The sequence below is a fragment of the Diadema setosum genome, chromosome 6 (assembly GCF_964275005.1).
Source record: "Diadema setosum chromosome 6, eeDiaSeto1, whole genome shotgun sequence".
NCBI lineage: Eukaryota > Metazoa > Echinodermata > Echinoidea > Diadematoida > Diadematidae > Diadema > Diadema setosum.
Genome location: NC_092690.1, coordinates 40367486 through 40383727, shown reverse-complemented (window position 1 = coordinate 40383727; position 16242 = coordinate 40367486). Strand labels below are relative to the sequence as shown.

Here is a 16242-nt window from a genome sequence, read left to right as displayed (position 1 = left end):
TCCATGGAGACCAGTCCGTGGAACAAATAAATGACACTTTCTGGCGCAATTCCTGACCGTCGGTCTTCGTCGTTGCAGGATTCAAAATGGCGCCTTGACTTATGCGCATGCGTGACTGGATGTGCTCCAGAGCGAGCGCGTGTGCGTTGAAAGTGTCGAACAAACCTTGGCGTCTGCTACACAATAACCGTGGTATGGAGCTCAATGTTCCTCGCCCGACCAGACGCCAGCCGCCGCCAAGCCCAGTACAGTTTATAGCTCTATACTAGTAACCGTGCGTACGCTGCTTGAGTGTAGCAGCACGGTCGACAGCGCGACCTTTTGAAAGGGCATTCACATCACGTGACCACCCGATATCTAAACTTGGCCTGGCGTGAAAGATTGTGTACGGTGTGGACATGCTGGATATGATGATCAATTTCGGTAAGTTTCATTACGTACATTTGAATACTGATAGCATCAGATGTAGAGTAAATATTGAAGAGTATACTCGATGAGTTTGAGGTGACAAAAATGATCATAAGAATCAAAAGTCAAAGCTATTGTGATACGATTACGTCGCTCTCCTAGTGGGTGGTGGTCGCGCTCGCACAGCCCTGTCGCGACATACCATGTACAGCGACTGGGCTGTGTATAGTTAGCGATAATGTGTGCTGTTCATTCCAATGATTGTGTTGTTTATTAAGCCCTTGTCAGACTAACTGGTTAGATCTGTGACTATATCAATCATTTTCTTACATTTTGGACTTTCTTTTCGGGCAAGTACTAGATCTAGGGCCTACGTAAAATTAATATTCGGGCAAGTGTTTTGCATCCAAATTGGAAAATCTGCTTGCCCAATCGTAAAATAAAGTAAGGCCCTATATAGCACCCTGAGGAAAGATACGCGTTGCTTCGCCTTCGGCACAACACCTACTTCTTCCTACTAAACAGACACGGTCATACCATTTGCATACCGGTTCTTAGCCTGACCAGACCGCTGCCCTCGCGACAGCGGCTGCGTGTAGTTAACCGGTTCTCTGTTTAACAACCACGACAACCAACAACGCACTCATCTTGTTTCGCAAATTTCTCACAACTTTGACAAAATGAATGTTGAAAATTGAATTGAAACGTTTGCTAAACATTTGTATATGCTGAAAATATATAATTGTAACTTACTTGAGGTGATCACATCGAGAAACAAAGTATCTGCCTGGTCAGGTGCAATAGAATAACACTGCTCCCCCCTAGTTCCCTTCATTTTGCGTGCATTTACATACAGCGCATGCATAGCTAGCACTAACAAAACTCGACTGCTAGCTACATAGCTAGCTACATACGGCGCCTGTACTGTGTGTGTAATCGCATCGTCCTATTTTATCGTATCCGCAGTACACACTGAAAAGATGGTGGACAGTCACGTGACTATAATCATTGTCATGGTGATTGCTCATATACTATCAGTAGAGGGCAGCATTTGACTTTACTGCAAGTTCCAGAGACCAGTACAGTTCCAGACATGGGATTAGAACACAGAACTCACACAGAACTGTCACGGACGGGTGGATTAGAAGCGTTAAATTTGTGGTTCCCGCTCTAAGCACACGCAACGCACAAAAACAAACAGACATTTCACAGACGGCAATAAAAGGAGGTAAAGTTTATGAAAAAAAAAAAAACATTCAGGGGACAATGGTAATGATTGTGCATTGATGCTTAATATACAGAATTGAAGGAAGATGTATATCTCGAAATTATTTGAAATATTACAGACGTCCAAGTGAGTGACTGTCATAGCTAAAAATAAATTCGCATTAATCATGTTAATCACTAATTGTGTCAGAAATTTTGTGTTGTAAATCTCTCTTCACAGTCTCATGGGCTATAAATCAGGCGAGTGCCGTCATTATGGTTAAACTCTGATGGTTTTAATATCATATAAAAGAGATATCTTCAGAAAGAAAACTTTGATGCTTGGCAAGCTTCTATACAAAAACTTTTCACGTAAATCAGTTATTCTGTTTTTACGATCATCATGATCATAACCATGTATTATGTATTTAAACGTTCTTTCCTAAGTGTTGAAGAAGCCATTTCTCATAGGTGCCCCTATTATCTACCATACTGCTTTATGTAAGAATGCAGAAATATTGTCATTTGCATGACGTACAATCAATGGTAAGCATCCCTCTGTTGAATTTGAGCCAATAGACTTTCAACGGAAGCTGAAAAATAACCCTTCCCTTTTCCAACTGGTCTTATTTTTCTGATTTTCCCTTGTGAAGAATAGATTTCTCTCCCACGTTTACTATAATATACCGTTACCTCTGTATCAACTGAACCTATAATAAAACTATAACCAGTAGACCTAGACCTTACACATTCATCATAATCTCAATTATTTTGGTCCGCTTGTATAATCTACATAAACAGTGTATATATGAAGAGTTTGTTTGCAAAAACCGATAAGTCCATATTTGCCAAATGGAGATATTTGCGATTAAAGGTCAAGAAAAATAAAGAGAACAATAAGAAAAAATTGTGCTTCTTTTGACCATAACTTCAAAAATATATCTTTTATATTGTGACAAAAGGTATTATTTTGTACTTTATGAAAGAGGCCGTACTTCAAAATCTTCAAAAATGGACTTATCGGTTTTGCAAACAAACTCTTCATATTTCGACTTACATTTGACTTGTAGGTCTACTTTTTTTTTTTGGCCATTCTGTTTTTTTTTTTTTTTTTTTGAGCGCTCGTACAAGCGTGTCTTCTCCTTTGCATTTTTTATAGGGTTGTCATCACTAACCATTGTTTCATCACAGATTTTAAGATGTAAAAGTGTTCATATCTAAGTATACGTGTTGATTATTTCTACGAAAGATAGAAGTTTACACTATTTTGATAAATGTACCAATATTCAAACGTTAATGTGAAATGAAGAGAATCAAGAAAGATGTGTAGTATTTTAGACTCTTACACTGTAAAAAACATCGGTCTTAGATTTACCACCATGGGTGTTAAATCTAACACCGATCAATCTTCAATAGAGGACCACACCGGCAGGTGTAGAAAATGTATTGTGACGGTGTTAAAAAGTGTTCACCTGGCACTTCGTGGTGTTAATTTGACACTGTAGCTGGTGATATTTTGACACTGCGCTGGAGTTAATTCATTAATGACACCGCATGGTGTTGATTTGATATTGGTGGTGTTACAAATTAGGTTATTTTCTGTCTCCGCTATACTCAGCAATGTGGCCATGTTGTACTGAAAGTGCTGCATTACGTACGTGTATTGTATTGTTTCTTTCTTGTTTTCATGCCGGTGTCTACAATAAGAGTATTTTGTGATAATCATAGGGCCTCAGCTTTTGTAGAACAACAGCTTTTGTAGCAACTTGAATAAATGAATGAATAAATAAAAAACAACTAAATAGATTAATAAATAACAATAATAATGATATAATGATAAGAGTAATGATAATGATAATAACAATAATGATAATAGATAAATAGGTAGATAAATAAATTGTATCGTATGATGCTTTCGCTGAAACTTTTCAATGTGACAATGATTGTGTTTGTAATCACAATCTTTGATATGTATTACTCGACACTATGCACATGCCTTTCCAAATAATCGTGTGATACCATCACTATTTCATACTTTTACTAACACATTTGGATTACAAAAAGAACTGCATTCACTATCGTAATAAACCACAAGGAATCTTTGATAACATGTATAATGTAACAAAGACAACAACAATTGGTAAAATCAGATTGGTTTAAAAATATAATTTAGTGAACATGCAGGTCCAATATAACAATCAATAAATTGAAAAAAAAATAAGTAGAAGATTCTGTCATTTTCTGTCATGTATGCTTTCTCTTATGTCGTGCAGGGAAGGATACTTTAAATACACTTTCTGTATTTCATTGAGTTTGAATGCTAAAACAGATATACGACATTTTCAAATTGTTTAGAGCAAGGTCATTATCAGAGAGAAAAAATGACAAGTTTTCACTCATACCGCACTTGTTACGCAGAGAAGAATTTTTTGAAGATGTTTTCAAAATTATTATAATTATTATAATATTATATATATATATATATATATATATATATATATATATATATATATATATGTTTTTCTGCGGCTTTAACCTTAAATATCTCAAATTGATAGAAAGTGATATGTTTTATTTGCATTTAAACCCTTCGTATTACTACTGACTTGTTTAAGCAAAGCAAGAAAGACATATTATATCCCTTTTATCAACTTGACATAATGTAAGATTGAAGTTACTGAAAAACGAGGAAAATGAATAAAGCAGAGAATATTTTAATAATATCTCCAAGAATATTCTTGTTATATTCTGTAACGACTGCACTACTGACGATTATCTCACTGGAAATGAAAATGGCGTCAAATCTCACATAATACGCATAATGTTAATACGGGCATATAACACTTCATAATCATTTAATCATAGGCATATTACATAAAGGGTGTGTACAGTTCTGGTTGATGTGAGGATTTAGCTTGTAAAGTTTTGCGAGATATTCAGAAACCACTCTACGAGATGTCAAAGAACATGCAATTCTAAGGGGTATCAAAAGTTTATTTGATGAAAATTGGTATTGAAATGGCTGAGATATCCCAAAACAAGGTGAAACAAAGAGATCCTAATAAAAGCGTGGCCTGTCGCCTTTTATTATTACCTCTTTTTTGGATATCTCAGCCATTTGAAAACCAATTTTCATCAAATAAACGTCTAATCCTTCTTAAATTACATGCTCTTTCATATTATTTTTTCATAGGTTTGTCATTATCTCACTTAGGAATGTTCAAAACATGAATCCCCACCTCAACTAGTACTGTACAGTCCCTTTAACCGTTTTTGTGCCAAGGACCTGCTAGGAAAATGTGAACAACGCTATGGGGTCTTTTGTGTCAAAGGGCACTCAAGGTATACACAAAGGGTTAATAACTATACATAAATATTATGATATTATGCCATTTAAGTTACATGAAATATATATATATATATATATATATATATATATATATATATGAAGAGTTTGTTTGCAAAAACCGATAAGTCCATATTTGCCAAATGGAGATATTTGCGATTAAAGGTCAAGAAAAATAAAGAGAATAATAAGAAAATTTTGCTTCTTTTGACCATAACTTAAAAAATATACCTTTATATGTAGTGACCAATATATCATTTAAAAGGTATTATTTTGTACTTTAAAACAGATATCGTACTTCAAAATCTTCAAAATGGACTTACCGGTTTTGCAAACAAACCCTTCATATATATATATATATATATACATATATATATTATACATATTTAATATATTTATATATACAGTGTATATCTGATTATATTATGTTATATGATATGATAATATGATATGATATTAAATCAGACCAATCCTTTTGAGAAAATTCAAAGTTCAATTGTGGGTTTATAACATTAATTGATTAATGATGTATATAAATATATATATATATATATATATATATATATATATATATAAATATATATATATATATATATATATATGCATTTATAATACATAATTTGTCATAGACTATCTTATATACCATTGATCCACATATTGGCAGTAATAGGAGTGGAAGAAATATCATGATAAAGGAATGCTTTATATGCTAATTTTTATTCATTAAAAATCCCAATTTTCGGGTGTTCTCCCTTCGTCAGGGATGAAAATGCGAAGAACTAACATTTTCAACTCAATTTTCATTTCATAGAAATATATTTCTCACCATACAATACATGTATATCATAATTTTCTATTCAAGCGCTGTAGAAATAATAATATTAGTATTAAAAACTTTATCGTCACGATTATAGGAATAGATGGCTCTTAACTAGGCCTGTCAAGTTGGTAGACCTCTTTAATGTTTGTTTAGGATATGAACTTTCATCCAGGATGTGACTCCCCCCCCCCCCCCCCCCCGAAAGAGAGAGAGAGAGAGAGAGAGAGAGAGAGAACCCAAGCACATGAACTGTGATTCATCGACAGCCTACACTGTATTGTAATCAAGGTAAAACAGAACCACCCCCCCCCCCCACACACACACACACATACAGACATCTTCTGCACACACGCTCATACATTTTTTCAATAATCTATATTTATTGACATTTAAAACAATGAAAATTTAGTATCATCAGCTGATGCTGCTGTACAAACAGAAAGATCACTTTTTTTGATGCAGATAACAACATTGTTCTACCCAGGAGGTACTGCCTTTCTTGCATAAATAATGTTTTCTTAAAAATTGAAATTAAGCTTATTATTTCAACACCTGGCATTCCATATACATACATACACGAGCACGCGCACACACACGCACACCCACCCACCCCCCCCCCCCCACACAGGCAAATACACAGGCAGACACACACAGACAGACAGACACACACACACACACACACACACACACATCAACACAAGACTGGTCAAATCTAAAGCTTGATAGGTCTAGGAGTGCAGTGAAAATCACTCTTGGTTTGTCGAAGATACCACACCAGAGCCCCGTTTCCTCAAAAGATAAAATCGATTTTAAATTTCCTTGCAACACAGGCTGTCATAGACTTACAGTTGAATATTGACCTACATATCAATTTGTAACTCTTCATAAAACGGGGCCCAGATCTACTCTTCTTAACACAATAAGAAGGTGATGTGAAGCGACACTGCTTTTTCACTTAGGCTGCATGGTTTCCAGACCCTTTGCCAACTGCACTCTTCGTCGCCGCCTTTGCCGAAGCACCGAAACCACTTTAAACTGTTCCAGTTTTCGACGTTGAGGGCGTCAATATTCCGTACAGGAAAGTAGTACCAGCAGAGGGTCTGGAAGCCAGACTACGTTTTACCTAATTATTGTCAAAACAACCAGTCCCACAGGAAGCAGAACACATTTTTGAAATCTAAGCTAAACACGCTACTATTTGATAGCACAAACTGTGCATAGGCCTACACGGTGATGATACAGTCGACAGTCTTCCATCACATTGCGTAATGTTGTATCACTTAGTATGACGTCATTTCCGGCCTTTCGGGCAGCTTCTAGCCATGAACCTGTCTGACGTCGTTCGACGAATATCGATAAGACGATCAAATATTGCATTATCGTTGTTCGCTGGTGTCCACTCGTTGAGCATATTCTTGTAAATTAAGAGTGACAACGCGGACGCATCGAAACGATGTTTTCCAAGACGCGCCCCCGTCGGACTAATACATGCTTCTTTGAGCGCGCAGTCGAGTAAGGGGTCAACCAAATGCTGTAACAAATAGTCATTTTTGACGAATAGTTGTCTGTTCGCTGCAGCGAATGGCGTTGCGTTGCGTACAGATATGTACTCTGTTCGTTTTATGCCGAGAGCAGCGAACATTTGGGAGATGTGAAGAACGCGATGTGGCCGAGACGAGTGTCCGTTTCACCATGAGTGTCAAAGGCATGAAAGTGCGTCATGTAACCATGGTGACGCAACACATAGGGAACGAGATGACGTAACGAGTCCTTAAAACGAACTGACGCATCTCCCCAGAAAATGGCACCAAATTCGTGTAACGTTATCTGAAAGAAAAACACAAAAATCAATAGTTTCTCATGATCAGATACAGTATGATACGGATTGAATCAAGAAAATCTAAACAACATACCAGGGGGGCGTTTCATCAACGAGTTCGTCGGAGTTTTCACCGACAAATTTGCTATCAGCCAATCAGACGCAAGGATTTACACTGACAACTGTTAAAAGCTAATGAAATCCTTGGTCTGATTGGCTGATAGCAAATTTGTCGGTGAAAACTCCGACGAACTCGTTGATGAAACGCCCCCCAGATCATCGCTGTTAGACCATACATTATTATGCTTTCACTGCCATAAACGAAATAGGCGAAGACATGCAAGCAGTCCATGTTACCATCGATCCATAACCCATTTATCTCATCAGCCAGCAGCTACCCTGTCCCCCTCCCACCCCCCCCCCCCCCCAACTAAAAACCGTTCTGCGGCTCTTGTCTATGACCCTTCATTTACACTGCGATGAAGTTCATTCATCTAGGCCATTCACTTTGTGGATGACCTTTAACCTTTTGCACATGAAGGGGACTACGATTGCTATGCATTTCTATTTGCCAGTCGAAATCAAATACCCAAATTAAATATCTTACACCTCATCACGACAATATTATGACTATAATTTGTGTCAAATTTCAATGACCACTTACTTTCACCGCTGGATGTAAGACAATCCAAATGATAATTAGTTATTTTGTTCATATTCCTATTCTTCATACCAAATTACATATTGGATGGACATTCCTCTATGAAAATTGTGGCTGGAATGGACTCTTTGACCTTTGGTAGGCCTACAAACTGACCTTGACTTTTCAGATACTGCGTGGATTACCATATCCTGAGATAAACTGCACAGCTATACAATTAGTTTGTTCAATTGACATTGTGTTACATTTATGTATGAAAAAGAAATGCAGCAATAAAACCAATAAAACCATTCAATCAATCGATCAATCTATCAATCAATGATCCCCTCAACCTACTTGTATAACAGCGTATCTGTTAATGATTTTACCATAATTTTCCTGACTAGTCAATGTACCCGTGGAGTGTCAGAAATCCTCCATGGGGATTCCCCCAGAAATGGTCAAGGTCACTGGGTCAACAGACGTCAAATATCTGTTTTGCGCTACTCCTTGGTCCGATCTTGGCCAAACTTGCTGGAAGCATAAGTAGGCATACACCAAAGAGATTTTGAGGAGAAAAATCTCTTTGGCGTACATCTGGGAATCCCCATATAAGTAGGCCTACATAGCGCCCTCTATCGGGTGTCTGATTATATTTCTGGGGGAATCCCCATATAAGTAGGCATACATAGCGCCCTCTATCGGGTGTCTAAAGTTATTTGACCTTTGACCCCAGTGACCTTGACTTTTCCAAAAATGAACCCCTCAAGGGCAATTTCGCGGTCAACCTGCATCCACCCACAAAGTTTGGTGGAGATCGGACCAAGGACCTGGGAGGAGTAGAGGAACAAACAGACAAACGTTGCTCGAATTATAGTATGATTACTGGCATCAGTTCGTATACCTTAGACAGGTTAAATAAGTATTTTGGCCCAATTCTAAAGGATTAAGCCATCTATTGGGTTACGGAATTGATTCAAGTCAGTGACTTACATTGATAATGATGACTTTCCAAGCATACGTGTGCAGGTTGCTGACGTGGGGTGGGTAATTCTCAAACGGAAATCGTCGGAGTTCAGTGTTGCACAACTGCTTTACCTGTTGTACCAAGTGAGATAGGGTTCCAAATCGTTAAAGAGGAAAAAAAAAATACAGCACGAGGAAGGTCACTTTGATTCAAAATATGAATTTGACCACGAGAGCTAGAAATTTTATAATGGTATACATTAGTCGCTACCAAAATTCATTGAATGCAGCCATTTGGAAACTCATCTATCAAGACATCAGGTTTAAGACATCTTAAAATTGATATCAGTGACATTTTTTGACGGATGATTCAGCAAATACGTACCCCCCCCCCCACACACACACACACAAATCTTCATTGCTACGTTATTGTCGGGTAAAAGAAATGACGAGATACTAGTCTTCTTTTGAGTTCATGTCCATCTGAGAAATTTGTGAAAACTTGTGTGACGGTCTGTGGTATAGGTTCGGTAGGCCATCGTATTATCATGCACCTCATCTCATAGTCGCAGATGTGGTTCCGACTAATACAATGTGCCAGAACAATAGTGGCCTCTTATAAAGCGCTGAAGTCCATAAAGAATAACGCTCATGACGCACGTTTATTGTTTCATAAAGCATGCAAGACGCTGAAGCTCTACTGCTTTTTATAATCTCGGTACCGATATTGATAAAACATCTAGGCGTCTCCTAAATTTTCTTAGCTTGATTTTACTCAATTTGAGAATGAAGTGGAACTGTACTTTGAATCTTTAGCGAGCAAATCTGGGTGCACGTCACGAGTCATACAGCCCACGAGTCATCCAGCTCACGAGTCATACAGCCCATTAGTTCGACACTAGGACCCCGTTTACAGTGCGAGGCTCGGCCGCGGCTCGGCCGCGGCCGACCCCACCTTCATTTCAGTGTAAACGCGCAAAAGGCCAAATGCGAGGCCAAAATTGGCCTCGCATTTGGCCACGCTCTGGAGGTGGTCTCGGCCGCGGCCGAGCCCGGCCTTTTCTCAGTGTAAACGCAAACTGGGCCAAATGCGCGGCCAATTTTAGTCTGGCTTCCAAACCCTCTGCCTGTACTATTTCGATATTCAGGATATTAACCCCCTCAACGTCAAAAACTCCTGCAAAGGATTTTTTTTTTCCATCGGCAAAGGCCTTTGCCCGAACGGCGACTTCGTCGCCACGGAATTCAGTTGGCAAAGGGTCTGAAAACCAGACAATACCAAATTGTGTTTGTTTACAAGCAGAGCGCCACTACAACAAAATATTGAAAGGTTTGAATTAAAAGCGCGGCCGAACCCGGCAGTGTAAACGGACAAAATTGCGGGGCTCGGCCTCGCAATTGAGGCTGGGCTCGGCCGCGGCTCGGCCCAGCCCCGCACTGTAAACGGGATCCAGGCCACAACAAGGCCCACGAGACCGACACATTAACAGGGGCGGAACCAGGAATTCCGTAAAGGAGGGGGGGGGGGGGGCGCAAACAGTATTTCTGGTGCTACTTCCGGGTTTCATCTCATTTTTTTTTATTTCTTTTGTTTTAACAACAAATAAAGAGGGGGCGCGCGCCCGGTGCGCCCCTTCTGGATCCACCACTGCATTAAGCCCCATGTTGTATCTGTCGAGCTCGTGAGCTGTTTTTACCTAGTGTCGAACTCATGGGCTTTATTTGCCTAGTGTTGAACTCGTGGGCTGTATGACTCTTGGGTGTTGGTCTAGTGGGATGACCCCGCCAATCTGCACCGGATCCATGGTAGTCCCTGTCAAAGTATTTTTATTAAAAAAAATGCATATTGAGATGTCGTGACCCACGGATTTTCTTACAGGCTAAATCATGACCTTAACGACCACGCACCTTGACCAAGCTTTCCGGCTCAATTCCGAGGTCATAGACCACGAGTTTCTTCTCCGGCATCGTCTGCTGAACAGTACCGATAAGCCCCATAGCTTCTGCGTAATGGTTCTCAGAAAAGGCGGTCACAATCGTGAGATCGCGATAGATTTTATCTATTGATACTTTATCGGTGAGAAGCCCAGGTTCGAGTTGTGATTGGTCGGTCGAGCCGTCGTCATGGGGAAGTGGGAGGAGCTTGGAAGAGGAGGGAGTGGGTACTTGGGAAATGTTGGCCGGGGAGGAAGGTTTCGCCAGTCTACGGGAACACCTGTCCATAGAAGAGGGAGATGGGTAACATGTGGGCATGATCAATATACGAAATATTTTATGATCGAATTTAAACACATGGTAACAAAACACATAATACCATTATTACCTCCGATTGGTATATGACGTACCACGATGAATATACACCTGTAATTGAATATAAATTTGGTGAACAATGGAAAAATGTGGATCTTACGTCTAGTATACAACCAGTGGCGTATCTAGGGGGGGGGGGGGCAAGGGGGGCACGTGCCCCGGGCGCCACTTTTTGGGGGCGCCGAAAACGAAAAAAAGAAAAAAAAAGAAAAAAAAAACGAAGAAGAAAAGAAAAAAAAAGAAGGGAAAAGAAGAAGAAGAAGAAGAAAAAGAAGAAGAAGAAGAAAAAAAAAAAAACTCGCCCGGACCGGGAAGGAGGGAGAACGAGGGTGGGGGGGGGGGGGGGGGGGAGAAAACCAAATCAAACAAGATAAAAACAAAAAATGACAATGTTTATTGTGTTCACACAGGAATTCCATGTTTTGTAAGCTGAAATTTTGGCTCGCTCGTTGCGCTCGCTCGCCAAAATTCATATAAAGAGAAAAAAGAAGATAAGAACAAAACGTGATGATGACGCGGACAAAATGACAATGTATATTGTGTTCACACATGCCATCGTTAGAAGGCAAAATGTTACACGGAGCAGCGGCTGCAATTTTATTTCTTTCGCTCTGAAGCGATCGCCTATTGGATCAAACGAGGGCGCCAAAGGTGTCGAACATACGGGGGGAGGGGGGGCGCAAAAAACCAAATCAAACAAGATAAGAACAAAACGCGGAAATATACAATTTCGGCTCACTCGCGCGTAGTAATTTAGAGTATTTTTTTTTTCAAGTCCTCAGTTTGTTGGTATAAATCGTTATCTATAAGGCCGTCACCATTAATTTTCTTGATTAGAATTGTAAGATTTAATAAGCAAAAAATGACAAGAATTCCATGTTTTGTAAGCTGAAATACAAAAATTTTCGGCTCGCTCGCTGCGCTCGCTCGCCAAAATTTATAACAAAAACAAAAACCAAGAACAAAACGTGATGACGACGCGGAAATATACAAAAATTTTCGGCTCGCTCGCTGCGCTCGCTCGCCAAAATCTATCTAAATTTATTACATTTAGATCACCCTCATCTATAAGGCCGTCACTATATCTTTATTAGAATTGTAAGATTTATAAGCAAAAAATGACAATTCCATGTTTTGTAAGCTGAAATACAGAAATTTTCGGCTCGCTCGCTAAAATTTCTCCAAAAAAAAAAAAAAGAGATAAGAACAAAACGTGATGATGGCGCGGAAATATACAAATTTCAGCTCACACGCGCGTACTAATTTGGAGTATTTTTTTCAAGTTCTCAGTTTGTTGGTATAAATTTTCGGCTCGCTCGCTGCGCTCGCTCGCCAAAATTTATCTAAATTTATTACATTTAAATCACCTCAAAAGACCCCTTTTAAGTGCTTGAAAAAGCATGTCATGTAGACTTTTTTAAAGTCTCTACCGGGATGGGCTTGGGGTTGAACACTTTTTCAGAAATTAGGGGCGCAATTTCGCGCTTGCCCAGGGCGCCGTTTTCCCTAGATACGCCACTGTATACAACGTTTAAGCAGCAGTGTGACCGTACGTGGAATTTATGTTATTGATAATTGTAACGGTATAAACATAAGTGAAAGATAAACAAGAGACCGCGGATCTAGCGCTCACCTGAGTATCGCAAGTTCACCTTTCACGCAGTCACTAATCTATATTATTCACAGCTCTACTAAAATTTGACCAGGCATTCTCAAGTAGAAGATGAAAATGTACAATAAGGGCCCATTTTTTTTTAAAAGATTCCTTAATTTGGGGGGATTGGGGCCCCTGGGGTCCTCTGGGTGGGGCATGGTGCCCATTTTGATAAATTGAGATCCTGTCCCCCTTGGGATGCTACCTGCCAAGTTTGACGAAATCCACCATGAGGTTTTCAGGAAGAAGATAAAAATGTACAATTCAGGCCCCCATTTGGACCTTCCCAACCCCCCCCCCTGCCCCCAAGAGGGGCACCCCTGGATCTGCTATGAACAAACTTGAAACTACAGTCATTAATGTACTCCACTCATACTATAACTATCGTAGCTCTATAACTTCTGATTCTAGAGAAGATTTTTTTTTTTTTTTAAAGATTCCTTCATTTTTGGGGGGGGGGGGCCTGGGCTGGGCATGGTGCCCATTTTAACAAATTGAGATCCTAACCGCCTAGGGATGCTACCTGCCAAGTTTGGTGAAAGTGGGTCATGGGGTTCTCAAGAAGAAGATGAAAATGTACAATTTAGGCCCCATTAGGACCCCTCCCCTGGGTCCCAAGGGGGGGGGGGGCACTCCTGATTTTGCCATGAACAAGCTTGAGACTACAGTCATCAATGTACTAACTCATAGTATTAACTTAGCTCTACCACTTCTGGTTCTAGAGAAGAAGATTTTTACAGATTCCTTAATTTTGGTGGGTTTGGACCCCCTGGAGGCCCCCTGGGTGGGGCATGGTGCCCATTTTAACAAATTGAGTTCCTAACCCCCTAGGGATGCTCCTGCCAAGTTTGATGAAAATCGGTCTTGGGGTTTTTAAGAAGATGAAAATGTAAAAAGTTTACCACGACGGACGACGGACGACGCACGACCCACGACGCACGACGGACGCCGGACGAAGGGCGATCGCAATAGCTCACTTGAGCCTTTGGCTTAGGTGAGCTAAAATGGGTAATCCAACTTTGGAGGGGTACCATTTCATGACTGTCAGCTCTGGAGAGTGCAATATGGTTGTGAGGAAAGAAGAACTCTTCCTCTTTCCATTGATGCCTAATTATGTTGACAAATGTTATGCATGATTGAGCACATGAACTTTAAAGACAACAATGACAAATTACACTTTTTCCAAGTTTGGGTGTTATCGTGAAGTGACAATGCGTGTCTCACTGAATGGATGGAATCTCTCAGTGAAAGCGTAAACATTAACAGGCCAGTCTGCATGACTACAGGTTTGTGTTTAGGGCTTCTTCTGACCATTTATGGTCCGTAATCTTTGATATGGCCACCGTTGTTGATAACTTGGTCACTCCCACAAAGGCTGAACCATTATCCATTTTCTCTCTTCACATTCAAGACTTGGTTTGGTGCTGCGAGCTATGTGTTGAATATGGACAGGGAAAAATGGACTGTGTGGGTTTGCCTCAGTAGGAGTGACCATGTTATCGGACAGGTGGCGATGTTAAAAGTTATGAACCACAAAATGTTAGAAGAAACCCTAAACACTAAACCTAAACACATATCTGTAGTCATGCAGGCTGGCCTGTTAAAATGTTGCCATTTTCATTGAGAGATCCCATCCATTCAGTGAGACATGCATTGTGTTCCTTCACGATAACACTCAAACTTAGAAAAAGTGTAATTTGTCACTGTTGTCATGGTTGTCTTTAAAGTTCATGTGCTCAGTCATGCATGACATTTGTCAACATAATTAAGTATCAATGGAAAGAGGAAGAGTTCCTCTTTCCTCACAACTAACTTGCACCCTCCAGAGCAGGCAATTATGAAATGGTAGCCCTCCAAAGTTGGATTACATTTTTTTTTTTTTGATACGCTCTGTATAGTATCGCGTATTCTGTTTCGGATATCAATCGGAGTGAACTCATGGGGAAATTTAGGCAGTCTATATACCCTTTGCTGGGGCGGATTCAGGAATTCCGTAAAGGGGAGGCGCCTTTGCAAAATTAAATGGGGGGGGGGGCGCACGCACCCCCCCCCCCCCATTTTTCTTTTTATTTCTTGTTTTATCCAAAAATAAAGAGGGGGCGCACGCCCGGTGCGCCCCCCTCTGAATCCGCCACTGCTTTGTACCCCACCTCCTCACCTCCCTGCCCTCCTTAACCTTCCCGAGAGAGCTAGGGGAGGGTGGATATAGGCCTACATGTAATTATGATTCCAGACACGTGTATACTTTGTTTTCCTTTTCATTTTTAGATTGATTTATCCTCGGATCTGTAGACCTGAACGAAAATGCATGTCGAATACTCAGTGACACCACACCTTTCCTGCCCATTATTATCTTTTTTCTGTTTTTCTTTTTTCGAAAATGGAAGATTGCTGGGGGAAATCGCCCATCTCCAGATTGAAACGCCTCGATCTAAGACTACTCCATGTGCTGTCTGGAAGTTGAATCTCAAAATCGCGACCCAGGATGACCTCACGTGACCTTGCGCTCGGTGTCTGCAGGATATCCATCTGCTGCCACTTCACACGCTGCAAAGTGAGCGGACCAATCCCAGAACTTCCGCCCTGTGGGACCTCGCCACCCTCTTACCAAAATACCGTTGAACTTTGCAATGTCACGTAGCATTTTGCCAGGGAGGTGGAAAGGAGACTGGTTTTTGCTAAGTTTTGGAAGATAACACATTTTGAAGAGCACTACGTCGATGTAAACAAGTATGCCTATTGAAATTACTATATCATCAGATATTGGCAAAGACCGAAAAAAAAAAAAATCAGTCACAAAACGTGAGAGGCATTGACAACAACATTTTTAATATCTTCACGCATTTCTTTCGAATACAAAATATGCTTTTGATGAAACAGAATAGGTGAAGAATCAAATTGTTATTAATATACTCGAGAAACTACTAACCCGTTGTTAATATGACTGCAAAGTATCTACTTGTAAAACAATGGCCATTAAAATATTAGTATCTTCTGAATTCTTTCTTTTTGTGGTTTTTCATTTCATTGTCATCCTATAATTAACCATCGTTAAAATATCATTTCACTTTTG

The 16242-nt window shown here is 39.9% G+C and overlaps 1 protein-coding gene across 1 annotated transcript; it reads right to left on the bottom strand.

The window, feature by feature from the left end:
- Positions 1-7260: 7260 nt before the first annotated feature.
- On the bottom strand, positions 7261-15813 carry LOC140229801 (uncharacterized). Its single transcript, XM_072310035.1, has 4 exons — positions 15665-15813; positions 11114-11420; positions 9233-9337; positions 7261-7607 (listed from the first exon to the last, which is right to left on the bottom strand). The coding sequence occupies exons 1-4, from the start codon at positions 15811-15813 to the stop codon at positions 7401-7403; spliced, it is 768 nt and encodes a 255-aa protein (XP_072166136.1). The 3' UTR covers positions 7261-7400.
- Between the last annotated feature and the right edge of the window lie 429 nt (positions 15814-16242).

Coding starts and splice junctions, on each gene's coding strand:
- LOC140229801 (XM_072310035.1), bottom strand. CDS start 15,813: ATGCTACGTGACATTGCAAAGTTCAACGGTATTTTGGTAAGAGGGTGG. Junction 9,338..11,113: donor AGCCGGAAAGCTTGGTCAAG/GTGCGTGGTCGT, acceptor TTGGTACAACAG/GTAAAGCAGTTGTGCAACAC. Junction 7,608..9,232: donor GGAAAGTCATCATTATCAAT/GTAAGTCACTGA, acceptor TTTTTCTTTCAG/ATAACGTTACACGAATTTGG.